A 17,838-nucleotide genomic window follows, 5' to 3' on the forward strand; every position below is an offset into this window, starting at 1 on the left:
CACAATTTATGTTTTCCCACTAAACTGTGAACTCTTGAGAGCAAGGACCTTATCTATTTTGTGCCAATGACTATGCAGGGGCAGCATGGTCCCTGACATAATCGAGAAGGTGAGCAATACTTACCTGTCAAATGAATGAAAAATCCACTTTCCATCCCACAGCCCGGTCTAACAACTTAGTTATCTTCTGTTGTAAATAAGACATCCTTTCTTAGGGAAAATATTTTTATTTTCCCTATAAAAAATATTTTTATATCAGGCATATAAGCAAACTGATGATTTATCAGAAGATAAGCCTGGTGGAAAGCTGTTAAACTTCTAGGTTCCTCAGGTGGGGTCCCACACCATCACCCGAGAACTTGCAAATTACCAGGCCCTTCTCCACACCACCTAAACAGAATATTCTGGGGATCGGGCCCAGCAATCTGTTTTAACAAGCCTTCCAGGTAATTCTGATGAACATTCAAGTTTGAAAACCATTGTTCCAGGCTTTCTAGTTTTTAATCTTTTTTTCCTAAATAATTTTTTTTTTGGTTCCTAATCCTCGGTATAATCCTGCTAGTAAAACAGTAGAATCTTAAACTTGTGCAGGGAGAATCTTTGTCATCATCCAAAAGCCTTGAATAACGGACTATTTTTTTTAGAGTACGTTGGGTAGAAGGTACTCCCAGGACGTTTGTCCTCGTCGTGGGTACAGGCCTGCCCCGGGGGGCCTACTATCTAGACAATGTGTAACACTTGTTCTGTGAGATGTTGTAACAATGCTCAGGTGTAAACGACTAAAAACTCCGCACAAAGGCACAAGAGCTACGGTGCAAGCCTTTGTTCACCCATCCCTCCCGACTGCTCACCCTCGGTCTGATATCGCTCTTTTCCACCCAGAAAAGCAGACTGCCCAAGTTACAAGAATGTTGTTTGCCGCTGAGAACGTTTTCTATTAGGCCAGTTTTCCCCGGGGTACTGGAGAAGATATTCGCGGTTGCGGGAGCAGTCCCACTCCTGCCTCAACCTAGCACAGAAGTAATTGAAACTAAAAAGCCCTTCCAGCTTCAGAAGAACCGGAGGCTCGGGCCGACTTCCCCGCCCCTACCCTCTGGCAAAACCCGAAGTGGATTTCCTTAACGTCGGGATGCGAGCGGCGGCCGGCGGCGGCACGTCATTGCGCATGCTCCCTCGCCCCTCCCGCTCGGAGCCGGAAGGGGGAGCGCTCGCGGCCTGGGCCTGGCCTGGCCGGGGCGGCGGCACCGGCGGCCATCTTGGCTTCCCGGGGCAAGGCGGCGTGGGGGGAAGAAGTTGTAGGGTGGGGGCAAGAGGGAGGAGGAGGGGAGAGAGAGGGGGAGGAGGCCGCGGCGGGGCAGGGCGGGGACTGCCTGCCCGCCCGCCTGGGTTGCGGAAGTGGTAGCCGCTGACCGAGCCTGCTGCTTTCTCGCTACTGCTTCGGCTTCCCGGCTCCCCCCCGGACGGAGAGGGCGGCCCGGCTGTGGATGGTCAGATAGCTCCGATCTCCCGCCGCCAATCCCTGGCCCCAATCAGCACGGAGCAGACGGCGGCAGCGGCAGTAGCAGGCGAGGAGGAAGATGGCGGGACGGCTGCCGGCCTGTGTGGTGGACTGTGGCACGGGGTAAAGGGGCTGACTGACGGGGGTGGGGTGGGGTAGGGTGGGGAAACTGAGGCGGAGTTGGGAAAATGGCGGGGGAGGGTGGAGGTCGGGAGATGTGTGCTGCGGCAAGGTGCTGCGGCCGGCCGTGTCAGTCTTAGCCGCACCGTGTTGCCGGGGTGGGGCCCGGAGCCAGGGCCTCCCTTGTTACCTCGCTTCACCCGCTGGGACCGGGGCGGGGGCGCGGGGCCGAGAACCCCCCTGGGAGAGGCTTGCTCCGCGCGACCCCTCCCGGCCCTTCCCCCATCACGGTGGGCAGCGCCGCCCAAGGAGACGAGGGGCTGGTCGCCCCTCCGGGGCCCGCGGTGCGGTCGGGGTGGTCGCGAACCTGGCGCACCCGGCTGTCCTTTTCCTCCACGTCCCTTCCTGCCCGTGGATTTGGGGACCGAGTGGATCGAGCGCGGGGACAGCCTGGCAGAGGAGCGAGAAAAGAGAAGCGGTCCTTGTAGGTTTTGCAAGATTGCTGTGACAACACTCTGCCCAGGGTGTGGGTGGGGAAAGGGAAGAATCGGACTCTGAAAATGGGAACCTAGGTCGGGGCTTTTCTTTGACCACCCACCTCCTCTTCTTTTCGGACTCCCGGTCTTTTCCATCTCCTACTGCGCTTTTACCGGTGAACCAAGTTACATTTTAATTTGAGAGAGAAAGATGTCATGTGTTACTTCTCTTGCCTCAAAAAAGTCCCCCAGTGAGCAAGCGCGCTGCAACTTCCTTAGTTTTGTCAAAGCCGCTTCCTGCTTTCAGTCTTTTATACCCTTATAAGGTAGTTTTTCGTTTCCAACCTGAATACATCTTATTAGAACTTTCAAAATTAAGCATATTTCAAGTAGATTGAATTACTGGTGCTAGTTATCACCTTATGTGAACTTAAAAAAATATATATATTACTGTTTCGCGGGGAGGGAGGAAGGGAAGCACCCGGGAAAATAATTTAAGTTGTGTGCGTTCATTCTGTGAAGGTAGTTCAAGTCGAGAAGGAAGATACAGAGCTCTGAAAGGATGTGGTTGCTTTTCAGGGAGTTACAAGATCTGTAGGGTAGCCTTTTAACGTGTAGATTGGCGTTAAACTGTATAAATAGGCATTTTAGAGTTTTGGCACACTTCGTATTTTCATAGAAAATACGGTCTATATTTTAATGTGGAATGACTTCTCTATGTTACAGTGTTGGGAGTGTGTGTGTGTTTGTCCTGTGCTGATATATTGTTTCATTTCTAATTCTCAGAATAATCCAATGAGTGGGGGTATGTTATGAGAGGTAGAGTATCAGCCTATTTTCCCTTTTTATTATTCAGCAAACTTTTGTTGCTTAAAAGGATTGTGTATGCTCCTCATTTCATTTGCTGTCTGTAAAACAGCTCTAATCTTCACTCTCAGAACTTTGTTAGTGTGACAGTTTCTAAAATCCCAGCTGTGCATGTGGAAACATCCGATTTGTTAACATTTTCCTCTGGGAAACGCCAGCCTACTTTAGCCTTGGAACTTCTAAATGTATTGTTTTGATGGACAGCTTATTAAAGGTATTATTTTTTTATTCTGATTTTCTTGAGCCAGTATTTGTTGTTGTTGTTGTTGTTGTTCTTTTTCTCTCTCAGTCTAATTGGTGAGTAGTTTCATGCTTAGGGTCAGTTTTAAAATTAGATTTGGCCCGACTTAGAAGATTTTCAAGTGTGTTTTGTTAAAGTGAAAAATACTGCTACATAATTAATATTTTATGCTTTAGAAATTATTGGGTTGTTAATAAAATTAGTGTAGATAATTGTAGTCCTAATAACTAACATGGTAACAAGTAGGATGTTACTTTTTCTCACTCTATTTTTCCCCTTTTGAAATCAGTTCTGGTTATTTTTGAGCTATACTAGGTATTTCATTGAGGTTAACTGTCCTTAAGTGACCTCCCTCTGATAGGGCAACCCTGAGCTTGAAACACATGCTGAGTGACCAGGAGGTGCTGGAGGGATTCAGTCTATACTTAGGATTATTTTTAATATTTCAGTTATTACTACGTTATTACATTTTACTTTATTACGTTAATTTTACCTCACAAGGTGAGGTAGTTAACTGGACACTCATGATTTAAATGGAAATGATTAGGATTCCCCATTGCCTCTCACCTTTTTTTACCATCTGTCCGAGCTCCATTTATTTTGGTCTTCAAAGGTTTTTTTTGTCTTTTGTGTTGCCTATTAATGCAACTCCTGGAAAGTCACACCTGCAGCTTTATTAGCACATAGAGGATAGCTCATTGAGATTCAATAAGCATATTTCAGTAAGGCCTTCATAGGGAGTTTTATGTTCCAGAGTACTGTGGTCCCCAGATGCAAATTGTGTGCCTATAATTTGTGTGTTTCTTTGTGCTTTAGAGAATGCATTCATCTATTTGGTCTATAATTACAATTACCCACTTAATATACATGAAAAGTTATAACGTAAATCTGGTTGCTCGTTCCATTTCATTATATAAATTAGGAAAAAGGTGACTGAAAAAATTGGCCATCTATGAAACGTGGTGTTCTCCGATAAGAAAAGCTGTAAGAGTTAGGAAACTTGAAGCTTAATCCCCAGATTTAAAGTTAGAGATCCCCCAGCAAAGATCCTTTATCTCAGCATAAGATAAAGAATCACCTAAGCTCAGACCATAAGAGAAAAGAACTCCTTTTGAAAAGAATTTAGAAATAACAGTTTCTTTCATATTAATATATCTACAGACTTTTTTGATCTGCATTGGAATAGTACTATAGAAAAAAATTTGGGTAGAGATTTTCATTGATAGGACTGGTTGCTTAAGAACGGAATTACAGAACTCAAATCTGCTACCAGTGGTGAGGGAAACTTTTTTTTCAAAGGGATTTTTATAACATTGTAACACTTGCAAAGTTTAAGAGGATCCTAAATTATTTTTTGCATGTTTTCACTCATTTCTTCAACCTTCAAGCCAAATAAAGGAACTCGTTATGTACTTTTTTATGCTATAGCTTGATTACAGAACTTTGCGTTGTCAAATTTCCTTTTCCTCTTTTTTTTTTTTTTTTTAAAGATTTTATTTATTTATGTGACAGAGAGACAGCCAGCGAGAGAGGGAACACACGCAGGGGGAGTGAGAGAGGAAGAAGCAGGCTCCTAGCGGAGGAGCCCGATGTGGGACTCGATCCCGGAACGCCGGGATCACGCCCTGAGCCGAAGGCAGTCGCTTTAACGACTGCGCCACCCAGGCGCCCCTCCTTTTCCTCTTTATGGCTTTCTTTTTTACGTGATCAGTACTGCTTTGGTAAATTATTTCCATTATGGTAGCAGAGGTTAATATGGCCTTATTGTAGAGCTATATATTGATATCTAAATATATTCAGATTTAGAATGGATTCAGGAATTTCCGTAATTGACTTAACCTTCCTAGCATAATTTTAAAATGTAAGCATAAATATTTTGTTAGAGTCAGTGGATAAGGAGCTTATATAATTCATACTGTGGCCATGTTCTAGCAATTAGTACAGATAGGATGATCTTCTTTGAGAACCAGTGGGGAAGAGCTGAGTGGGTGGGGGAAAACATAAGTGGGAAGTTCATTTTTCCTATGTAAATTCTGTACATCATATTTAATAATAACACTGTTTCTCCAGCCATCTCCAAGGGCAGAAATATTTACAGTATGTTGTTACCAAAAAACACTGAAATTCTTATTTCTTCAGGAGTCATGTTTTGCATGCCCTTTGAAGTAAGTATAACTGGCTCCTGTTGAGAAGTCATATTGTTTTTTGAGCATCTTTTTAAATTTAAATTCAGTTAGCCAAGGTATAGTACATCGTTAGTTTTTGATTTTATGTCGTTATTCATTAGTTTAATATAACACCCAGTGATGGTTATGAAAGGGAAGTGGGTGGGGGGATGGGGTAACTGGGTGATGGGAATTAAAGAGAAGTCAGTTTCTTACTTAGACTTACCGAAAATCTTCTTTCCTTTCCCACCAGTCTCTTCTGCATGCACATTTTGTGTTTAAATACTGACTTTGGGTTGTGTGTATATATTTTATCTAATGAATTTTCCAATCTAATTGTAAAGCACAGTTCAGAAATTTATTTTTAAGCACAGAATGGGAAGCTCCACTAGCGGAGTACCTGCTGGCCCGGATTTTAATTTATCTTAGCTTTATGACAGTCATTTTTACCTCATTTTACAAGTGAGCAAACAGGATTAGAGAAATTTAAATTACTTATTTAGTGGCATGTAGTTAGCAGGTGGTAAGAGTTGCTATTTGAACTTATGCTTTTCTGTATTGAAGCCCTGTGTTCTTTCTGTTACACTGCAGGGATTCCTGAGCCATGCACATTTCTTTGTTTTTATTAGTAAGGTTAATTCTCTTTTTAAAAATATTATAAATCCTAGCCTTATGCATTCGATTTGATGAATTAGAGAAACCATTCTTGTGGAAATCTTTCAGATTTGAGATATATCTGTATATCTATATATAGATATATAGATAGATAGAGGATATATGAATTCCTAGCTTATTTCCTTGTCACTTTGCTTAAATTGAAATTCTGTAAAAATTTACTCTGCTTTATCAGGAAATACTAACAGCTGGTATTTATTAAGAATTACATGTCAGACCCAGTGCTAAACGCATTATATTATCTTATTTACTTTTCACATCAACCTGAGAATTATCTCTGTTTTAAAGACAGAAAAATTTAGGGTTTAGAGAAGTTAAACTATTTGCACAGGGTATTGTAGCAAATAAATGTGGTACAGCCCCTACTCGATATAGTAGTCTCCTTACATAGAGGATGAGCCTTTGACAATTTTGAATCATTTCGATATTTTTTTGAGAGAATTCATTTATGATGTTGTAAAGGCAGAAAGTAGTGTTAGTAACTTAAGGATTACTTGCACAGGTAGAAAAAGTGGTATTGCCAAATCAAGGCTAACTATACACTTGGCAGCTGGTCAGACATTCTTGGAATTGTAGTGAAAATGTATAATACAGTCTGCTCTCAAGAATCTTAATCAGATAAGAGCTAAAAATTATTTTAAAAAATTAGGATGATAAAAGACTGCACTTTATCAAATGCTAAGATTTTTACTTTTTGGATAGTAATAGCTGCTCTGTAGGTTGTAAGAGATTATTGTGGTCAGGAAGAGTCAAGGAAGTTGCAGTGAAGGTAGGGTATGTGCTCTCCTTTTAAGGATTTGGCTATATACAGGAGATGGAAAAGCATACACAGCAGAAAGAGCTCGAGAGTAGCTGCTGCTTGTGTTTAGCCCTGATAGCATACATTGCACCACCCCCTTCCGTTGGAATTGAGGACCACGTAATAATGCAAATCTAGATTACGTAATGTGAAGGGGAACTAACATTTATTGAGCACCTACTGTACCAGGTATTCATTGTGTGTCAGCAGAACTTTGATTCAAAATATTTGTACTTGATAGGAAATAAAAATCCTTTATAAGAGGAGTTAAATGTTGTAAATAGGGCTTTTAGAATATTTGCAAAATGGAATGCAGTTGGATTGGATGTAGAGGAGGTATATGGAATGAAGTTATGGGACTTGACACGTAATATGAACTCACATCTTTTTTGAATGAGCGAGCAAATGAATGACGGAACAAGAATTAGGGGTATGGTTTAAAAAAAAACTGCCTGGGAAACACCCCATACCCAGTGACTCAGAATCTCAAGGGTTTGGCCTAGGAATATAAATTTAGATGCTCTTCCTAGATGATTTTTAAACAGCTTTCTCAGCGCCAGCTTTGCAGAAATTCTGAAATGTGATATTGGAAGTAGGAATAGAGCAGAAGAGAGAAATTTGGGAAAGGTTGCTTCTTTTTTGTTTGTACTTCCGCAGTTATATTGTTTTGTATTATGGTTAGCAAGGACTTTGTTGTCATAGCTGTTTTTGAGTTCAAGCTTTCCTAGCTGTATGACTTTGTACACTTCAAACTCTGCACGTCACATTTTTCCCATGTGTAATTTAGAGATCATAGTATCTACCTTATGGGTGGGGTTGGTTTGTTTGTTTCTTGTTGTTTGAGATAGTGCATGAAAATGGTTAGTCACAGTGCTTGACACATAGTAAAAACTTGATACATCATAATTATTGCAGTTATCAGTTAGCTCTCTTTTTTACTGAATTGACATTAAAATTTTTAAGGACAGGAACACAGTGTTTTATGCTTATTTATTTTTCTTCTGCAGTGCTTGGCTTAACACAGTTCTTTGCACAGTCAAAATGTTTTTGCTGATTTGAGAGATGGAGGTATAGCTAGGGCTTGGCAGTTGATTGTGGTGGATTGTAGTCATCAATGAAGATTTAAGAATTTTGAGTTTGAGTGGGACGATTAAGGGAGTTGGTTTTAAGCTGAGTATAATTGTTATTTGAATTTGTTATTGAATTTGGATGATGATCATAATTGGAAATATTCTAGAGGAAGTGACAAATACAGGAACTTCAGGAATGAAGGTGGAGATGTGGCAATCATCATTCAGTTAATAAACTCAATTTATAAATTGAAGCTATTAAAATGTTAAAGAGAAAACAAAAAGATTGAATATTAATGTTCCTTCTTTTAAAAATCTTGGATGTGTAATCTGGCATCCTGAGCATCACAATGCGAAGAATGAGTGAGCACTCCGAGTGATGAGTGATCCGCTATGCTGACAGCCAGTCTTCTGCTTCATCCCACTCTTTAGGAGGAGATTTTAGCTCAACATAGGGCTAAATTTCCCTCCACAGTGTTCCTCCTTGTCCAGTGTGCTTCCCCACCTCCAACAGATGAAAACAGCTGAATGATTGGAGTAGGGGCAGGAGTGTGGAATGGTTGAAAGGGAGCTTCAAGTAGTATGTTTTCTGAAACAAAATTCCCTGTGAATGCTTGTCTGTAATTCTATTGGAACTTGCAGTCTCTTTAATGACATTAGGAATCTATAATAGCCACTGGCATAAAGAGGCAAGAGCAAAGCAGTTAAGTAATAATAACACTACATTAACATGCTTCATAGTTTACCAAGCACTTACTACAAATTCGTGTATTATTAAGTAACAGCACAAGATAAGGTGATGTTATTGGATTAATGTTTAAATTTGGTTCTCCAGAATAGGATAGTGACTAACACTACTTTGTGTGCTGGTGGTTTTGTATCTTTATATGGACCTTTATATCATACAATAAATATATAAAAGATATCTCCATAATTGATGAATACCAGAACAAAAAGACAAATAATATCTTAATTTTTCCGAAGGACCATTTGTGTAATTTTGTTTTCTTTCAAGATTTTTTTCAAAACCTTTCAAAACTGTTGACTTAAACTCAAGTCATTCTTACGTACTCCTTATAACCAGGAAAGGAACAGCCTTGAATTTGTGTGGTCTGGTATATTTTCCTTTCTAACTCCTCTCTACCCCTAATATATACCTCACAAAAATATTTTCTTCATCTGTTCTGATGCTTAACATTACATCTTTAAATATTCTCTCCTTTAAGTCTTGCCCATTGTGAAAATGCAGTTCCCTTTAGAAGGGTGTCTTTAAGACTTCTTCAGTTACAGTACTTAGTGTGAATGAGGGGTTACTACGAGGAGATTGAAAGTCTGAAGATGGGGAGTTAGGGTGCAAAATGCCTTACAGTTTAGGGTTGGTTTTGGAACTGTAAAATTACAAACTATGTTTTTAGTATTGGTCTGTGATAAAACTCTATCGTTTGCTTATTTAAAGTCTTAGAGCTTAGTATAATTAAGTATGAAGTGTTTCTCTTTAAGCATTTTTAACTTCAGTTATTTCAAGACCACAAAAATAGCAGTTAATGTGTATTCGTGAAACTTACTTTAGTGGATTAAGGGAAGTGCCTAATGACTTAAGTAGAATTATGGAGATGAAAAAGACTTTGAGAAATAATTTAACCCGCTCTTTATTTATAAATGAGGCAGAGTTCCAGAGTTGAGAAATGTTTTTCAGGATTGTTCCTAGTTATCAATTGATAACGTTGAATTCTCTTTAAAATTTTCTTAGGAGTTCACATTTATGAGTTACAGTAGTTGACATTTCTTCTTGCCAGTTGAAATAACAATATATATTTTTTTAATAGTTAAAGTAGTTTTGTTGAGGCCTGGTTCAATACATGCTTCAGAAATCTCTGGTGTTTTTGTTGTAATACAGACACATACTAGATGGCACAGATGCAAAACTAATTTTGTTTCCCATCACAACATTTTAACACACATTCAGAAACTATTTTCATAAAATGAATGCCCTTTTTAAGGAAATACTTTTTTAAATTGTTTCAGACATTTAAATTTTAGAAGTACTTAATTTAGTTTTTGGATTTGAGTTATTTAAAGACATTACATGGGATGTGTACAAATCAGCCTTTCAAAGCCCTTTAGGAGTTATGTTTTTGAGATAATTATTTATAACCTTTTCAGAAACCCTATGAAGTGTAGGTACTGTGATATAATAACTTTTAAAGGTTAGGAAACAGGTACAGAGAACTTAAGTAACCTGTTCAAGTAAATAGTAGCTACCGTTAGGTAGTAGAACTAGCATCGAGCCCTCAGGCAGTCTTGTTCCAGAGCCCACTGTTAATACTGCCTTCGATTGGGATATATTCAGTATCAGCGGTTAAATTGTTAACCGAGTCTTTGAAGAGTATTAAATTTTAAACAGACCTTTTTTAAAAAATGAATTTTTAGAACTGTTAATGGGAAGTCTTAGTGACTAATTCATTGATTTGATTAACCTAAAACACAAGCAAGTTAACCAACATAGAATTATTTGTTAACTATTTGAATATAGCAAGGACAGGCATTATATGAAACATGATAGAGCTGACAATTGCTGGTTAATTCAGGACAGCTCAGTTAAGGAAATGATGTGTAATTACATATAACTTCAGAATAAAGGTATACATATTCCTGAAGCTGCAGGTTGAATAATTGATGCATTACAAAAGTTATTTCCTCTCATTAATGCAGAAATGAAATTGTTGAACTTAAGAATAAGAACTTAAGAATATAGGATTATAGAAAAGAAACTTTTTCATTAGATTCAGAGTACTTAATGTTTGGTATTTGAATCTGAAAATAGTGAATATATAGATTAAGGGAACAAATGGGTTACCATAAAGTAGCTTTTTTTTTTCCCCTTTAAATAAAATTAAAGAGATTATTATCTCTGGAGTTTAGGATGAATTTTGATGCATTTTATCTAAAAAGTACACAGTTTTAGTGGACACTTTTGTTTCCTGTTTGAAAGTATTTATTTTAAAATTTTGCTTCATACTAATCAAAAAGGGTAGAGGTAACAGAGCAAAGGAAAGAGACCTTTTTGGGCTTTTTTTCTTTTCTTGATTAATCTGTTACTCAGATAACAGACTAGTTGAGAATTTTATTGCTTCCAAAATGCATTTCGAAGGGGCCTGCTTTACTTGTTTCTAGTTGCCTTGTTAGGAAAGTTATTTTAAAAGTAAAACAATACTTTTTTTTTTTAATAGTGAAACAGGGTTTAAGTTGATAGGAAGAATCTGAGAAGTAGAAATGAGAGGAATGTAATGTGGTTATATCAGTGAGAAATCTTGGATGCAAACAACAAAATAACTAGCTAATATAAGCCAAAAAAGTAATTATTGAAAGGGTATGGTGTAGATTACAAAATTGATGGGAAGGCTGGAGAACTAGGCTCAGAAAAGCAGTGAAAAGGAGACCACGCAGCAAGAGTATGCCATCAAAGTCACGTTGCAGGAAGTTGGCAGGATGCTGCAACTAGATACTAGCAATGTAAGTTCTAAAACATCTGTTCATCTTGTAGTTATTCAGTCAAGATTCAAAGTTCTGACCTGAGCTCAGATTGGTTAGGTATCGATCATGTGATGTGTAGTAGGTGGCAGGAGTGTATCAGTATCAGGTCTTCCTTCTATAAAGGGATGTGAGGTTTTGTGTCCTGCAAACACTTAATCCTTGGTGGATTCATCAGAATGGGAGTGGGAATTTGATGCTGGCAGAAAAAGTGAGTGTCCACTGTCGGGAGAGAGATGAGGTTGGGGAAGTTTTGTGTCCATTTTTCTTTATGTTGCCTTAAATTCCTATTTCATTTTGATAACTGCTTGATCCTTTTAAATAAGTAGCAGTTTGAATTAACACATTTTATTCCAAAAGTGCAAAAACCCTGTGAGTTGCATAGTGTTCATTCTAAATGTGTGAATCAAGAACAAGTTTTTGAAAGGAATAATTAATGATGGTGTGAATAATATGGGATTTTTCATTAGAACAGAGGTGTAACAGTCTAGTAATTTTGGGATTATGGAATATTTTGGCAAGTAGGACCAACTTGATAAATGCAGCGATATGATAGGCCATTTCTTTAAGTTTTTTTTTTTTAATAGTAAACCTGAATTATAATTAAGAGAATTTGAGCTGCACCAGTTTTTTCTTTTTCAGAAATAATGGGCCGTATATATTTATTTATGTACAACAAAAAAACTGGGAAGTAGGAAATAGCTTTTGCATCTGTTTTGTTGATAGTTGGAAAAATTGTTTTTCAGTAATTCTAGTGAGCACCTGTGCAAACGCATTCTTTTGCAGTACTTGTGTTGTAGAATATAAGGATGATTAGGAAATGGTGCCTGCCTTTAGGAAGCTCACATGTACATACTAACAATATGGTAAATGCTCTGGCAGGTATAAATGAAACTTTTTGGAATCATAGGTGAAGGAAAATTTACTTTTTCCAGGGAAGATGAAAAAAGGCTTCCTGGTAGAGATAATAACTGAAGTAGGCCTTTAAGGATGAATAAAGTATTGATTGGCAGAAATAAGACTAGTGTACAAGGTGAGAGAACAGTAGTAGGAAACAAAGTGAGATGGAAAAGTATAGGTTGAATTTGGATATGTTAGGTTTCGTATGGTACAAGGAAATAGTGATGTTTAATATGGTACAGAGAAATAGTGAAATACTTGATACGGTACAGGAAAGTAGTGAAAGTGTCTAATGTATGATAAGTGCTCAGTAAGTGCTTCTTGAGTTGAGTTAAAAAGATACGTTGGAACTGGATTATGGAGGTCCGAAAGTCCTTGAATTCTGCACTGCTTTGGTATTTGTGTTGTAGGTGGTATGAAGCCATAATCTATCATAAACCAAGTTTATGAGACTAGGAAGTATATTTGGTGACTTCATTATGGTGATTTATGGTGATGAAAATAATAGCCAACAGTTATATAATGCATACTGTGTGTCAGGCACTGTTCTAATTGCTTTATATGTATTAATTCATTTTGATATCTAATCGTATAAGGTAGGTACTGTTACTTTCTTTTAAAGATGAAACTGACAAAGTGTAAGTGGGGAAGATCCCATAGCTAGCATTACAAACTATACTGTTAGTTCTTTCTCTGGTTTTATTTTGGAAGTAACTACTCCTATTTAAAGGAGACAGTACAAAAGACACTGACTTTGGGAGCTGATAGATATTTGAGTTCATCTCTAGCTTTAGTATTTCTTTGCAGTGGTTTCTTCTTCTGTGAGGTGTACTTTCCCCAATATGGAAACAGATGCATTTTGCATGGTTTTGATAATGATTAGGGATAATATAAAGCACATAGTAAAATAATTGACATACAGTAACAACAGCAGCTGTAGTTAAAATTGATATAAAAAGGTGCAAATCAGTGAGATCTCATATGATCTCAATATGATAATTGTCTTTCTCTCATTGACTTATTTCTCTTAGCATAATACCCTCTACTTCCATTCATGTCATTGCAAATGGCAAGATTTCATTTTTTTTGATGGCTGGGTAATATTCCAGTGTGTGTGTGTGTGTGTGTGTGTATGTGTGTGTACATATATATACACACATACATATATGTATATATATATCCCACATTGATAAGCGGAATTTAAGTAGCAAGGCATAGGATCATAGGGGAAGAGAGGAAACAATGAAACAAGATGAAAACAGAGAGGGAGACAAACCATAAGAGACTCTTAATCTTAGGAAACTGGGGGTTGCTGAGGGGAGGGGGTTGGGGGGAATGGGATGGCTGGGTGATGGACTTTGGGGAGGGTATGTGTTGTGGTGAGTGCTGGACGTTGTGTAAGTTATGAATCACAGACCTGTACCCCTGAAACAAATAATACATTATATGTTAACTAAAAAACAAAACAAAAGAACCCCCAAATAAAGCCATTAGAAGGCTAAAAAAACCCAAAACCCAAAAAACAGAACTAGAAACAACCCAGATGTTCTTTAACTTGTGAATGGTTAAACAAACATACATACCATGGAATAATACTCAGCAATAAAAAGGAATAAACTATTGATATATGTAAAAAAAAATGGTATTGCGTGTAATCAACTACTTATTTCACCACTGGAATTCTCAGTTCTGTGCTGAATACTATGGTACATACAGAAAGCTATGGCATGATTTTATTCTTAGGCTTACAGTTGAGTTCCAGAGTTGAAACTAATGTATGTGAAATAACTAAAGATGGCATATTAGTATTTAGTTGGGGAGATTAATAACGGCTGTAGTGTTTGGGAGGATTGTTTGTGAAGGAGCTGAACTTGCTCAAATTCTTGGAAAAGCATAAGTAGGTTATGATAGATGGAAGGGAAGGCAAGCTTTGTTAATGGAAGCTAAATTGGAAGCTTTATGATGGTAGGATGTCTTTTTTGTTCACTTCAAGTTATGGCCTTTTGCATAGTATTTAGTAACGCTCTGTAAATATTTTATTGATGAAGTCAGGCAGGAGTTTGGAAATATTGGAGGGAGGGATCAGCTAGGAGATTGCGCTACTTGGAATTGATCCTGTTTGGAGCTGTGGGATAACAGGTAGTTAATTTTATTTATTTATATCTTGCCTTATTTCAGAAGGATTTTAAATGGGAAACTGGTTTAGAATTGATTTGATTGGCAGTAGATTGTGTAGATAATTAAGCAGAAGATTGATAACAGTTAAACTTAGGCAGTATCAGTCTGAGTCTCGAATTTTATTCTATTTTAAACAGCTCTATTGAGATATGATTAATGTACTGTAAAATTTACCTTTTTAAAGTGTATAATTGAGTTACTCACAAGTTTGTGCAACCATCTCCACAGTCAACTTTAGAATATTTTCATCACCCCAAAAAGAACCTCACACACATTAACACCAAGCTCTCCATTCTCCCTGCCTACAACCCTTGGGAGTTACTAATTTATTTTCTGTCTTTATGAATTTGCCTGTTGTGGTCATTTCATATAAGTGGAAATCTACATCTCTAAGTGATGGTTAGTTAGACTGGTGTACTAGCAAAGAGGTTGGGAAAACATTGCTGAGTTTTGAAAGAATAGTTACAGGGATGGGTGGAGAAATAAAAGGAGGCTCATGGATAAAGGAAAATGATCTGGGGGTGGGGAGAATTTACTGAATACTTAGTGCCATCTACTGTTGTCTTTTTTAATCCTCGTGACAGTCCTGAGAATTCAGTTTTACTCCTTATGAATTAGGAATAAAGCCTGTGATCATAGGATAGTTAGTCAATGGTGGAACAAACATTTCACTCATGACTTTTTGATTCTAAGGTTCATATTCTTTCTTCCCCACTAGTGAAAAGGATTTAGATTTTGAATTTTAGACCTAAAAGGATTGGGAGAATGTCATTTCCGTTGACACAAAGGAGTCCAGTTTCTTCCACTCAACAGTTTTGTCAGTTTTTTTGGGTGTCACGTTGACTTTAATGTAGTGAGAAGAACACTGGAGGGCTTTGGGATTGCTTTTCAAAATTATTGCTAATTATCTTTATAGCCAATACTCCTTGTGAATTAGCCACTGCATTCTTGTTCTAAAAGTTCCTAATAATAGAAGTACAAAGAAAACTATAGCTAAGCTGAGACTTGAGATATTACAGAAGTTAAGTAGTGGGATTCATTTGTAGACCTCCATTTTCATTTAAAATTTGATATTTATACTTAATTTGTACTTTGTTTTTATGATACGGTAAGGGTGGAAGCTGGTCATTTTGAGGTAGAATTCTTTCAACTTTAAATTGGTGGTGGTTCATACCCAGAAAGTTTGGAAAATGGGTTGCACTAGATCATTAAAGTTCTTTCTATCCTAAAGTTTGAGGGTCTTATATTCATTTTGTTACATGGTTTAAGATTGTGGAAACATGGAAAGTTAAAATTCTAGTGCTGTTTCTCCCTTACATGGGCTGTGGGTTATTAACTGGATTTAGTGTGAAAACCTCAATACATGTTTGTTCTTTCCTGGAATGATTTTTTTTTTTTATTGTAGCTTTTTATTCTAGTTCATTTTGAACTGTTTTTTTTTTTTTTTTATGATTTTTTCCCCCATTTAGTGGTTCATTATCAGTAACGTATTGGGATCTTCAGATAGCTTTTTGCTGTGAGATGTTTTTCAAAATAAAAAGAAATATGAACCATTGTATTAAGTAAAAGTACTCTTTGTCAGCTACATGCTTTTAATAAGTAAAATTTGAATTTGCAGAATTAAAAATAATACCCAACATAAGGAATGCTAATGTTTTAAACAAGCATAACTGGTTTTACTACTGGAAAAGATTCTTTCCTTAAATGAATTCTTTTCTTTTAGAAAAGTACAACAAATAATAGGACAGATACTCCTCTATTTATCAGAATTACGGCCTGCTAGCATTTTATCACATTTGTTTTATTTCTTTTTAAGAGTGAGAGTGTGTTACTGATAACTAACTGTTCCCATTCCCAAATCTACTTTCCCCTACCCCAGAGGCAGTGAGGACCATGATAAATCAATCATTTCTTACATAAAATTCATTTGTTTTTTGCCATTCATTACTCCCAGTGCAGGTCATTCCTCTTTTGTAACTTCATTACATTTCCATTACTATTCTTCTAGTCACCAAGTCTTTGATAACTTCGAAAGTGCTTTCTGAATTCTCTCCTCTGTTCCCTTCTCTAAGTCATTTCCAATTCCTTTTCCCTCCTTGCTGGCCCATATCAGCATTGGAGATTTTTTTCATTGCTGTATAGTTCAGGGAAAGTTTTTGTAAAGTTAACTTGCTGCCTTGGGTCACAAAGGAAAATTTTGGTTTAGTTTTCCAAAATACTGTGTTGTGCTTATGCATTTCATAAACATTAGGTAGGATAGCTTCGCCTTTTTCATTTTATGGTCTTTTTTAAAAAACCATTTAGAAAATGACACTTTCTTTTTAAATACAGGAACGTATATAGAAATAAAGTGGATTTGTAATTTGACTGTCCAGATAACCCAGTGACATGTTTTAAATCAAAGTAATACATATGCAAGTTCATGCATGAATTATCTCTGGGATTTGTAAGTGATTTATTCTTGGGAGGGCAACTGGGTGGCTAGGGGTTATAGGCATTGTTGGGAAACTTAACATTAGTATTTTTTCAGTATTACTAAAATTTTAATGATGGGCAAATGTTATCAGTTCAAAAGTTCTTTTACTTAAAAAAGTAACGTATGTGTACGGTTAGATCATTTAAGACAGAATAGTGTAAATTTAGAAAACGTAATTCTCCCTTCTCTCCGTCCTGCTGTCTGAAGACAATCACAATTTACTGTTTCTTTTGTAGAGTTCCAAAAGAAAAAACGTATGCATATTCTAGCATTCTGTAATAGAACTGTTCTTGATGTGTAATTTTATTTCTACTCTGCATGTAAATGTAAATTTGTTTACAATTGACATCAAAAAGATACCACATGAAAGTATCTTTGAAATTTCAGGGTATTTACAAAATGTAATTTCCCTGTTTAGAATTGACATTAAAAAAGGACTAGGTTTGAAAATATTCTTAAGATAGTGCAAGGTAACAAGTGCGAGGTAACAAAGTGTACTTTAAGCAATAATAAAAGTACACACAGGTGAACACACATAAGTACGCACCATTTATTAAAGAATGGCAAGTTGGAAGGCATTAGGGCTCTACTAATTTTGCTTAAGAATCATACTGTGAAAATTGAATGTGTCCAAAAGGAATGATGAAAATGGATGATTTGAAAAGGACCCCTCGAGGAAGTGAAGGATTAGGGTGAAATGAAACAAAAACAACAATGGAAAGAAGGATGAGCATTGTGTTGTGTAAGTGCTAGGATTTATGTGTTCTGTTCCTAACTATAATTATCAAGACTTTATAAGATTAATTCTATCTACTTTAGATATAACAGTGTGTTTCGCAGGG

General features: G+C 37.2%; 1 protein-coding gene across 1 annotated transcript in view; it reads left to right on the forward strand.

Moving 5' to 3' along the window:
* The first annotated feature begins 1,366 nt into the window (after positions 1-1,366).
* Positions 1,367-17,838, forward strand: part of ACTR3 (actin related protein 3) — a 61,544-nt gene continuing 45,072 nt past the window's right edge. Inside the window, exon 1 of the mRNA XM_040645607.1 lies at positions 1,367-1,621. Within this exon, the coding sequence (XP_040501541.1) occupies positions 1,578-1,621 (44 nt within the window). The 5' untranslated portion in view covers positions 1,367-1,577. The remainder of the gene's footprint in view (positions 1,622-17,838) is intronic.

The sequence above is a fragment of the Ursus maritimus genome, unplaced genomic scaffold (assembly GCF_017311325.1).
Source record: "Ursus maritimus isolate PB19 unplaced genomic scaffold, ASM1731132v1 scaffold_1, whole genome shotgun sequence".
In the NCBI taxonomy this organism is placed as follows: domain Eukaryota; kingdom Metazoa; phylum Chordata; class Mammalia; order Carnivora; family Ursidae; genus Ursus; species Ursus maritimus.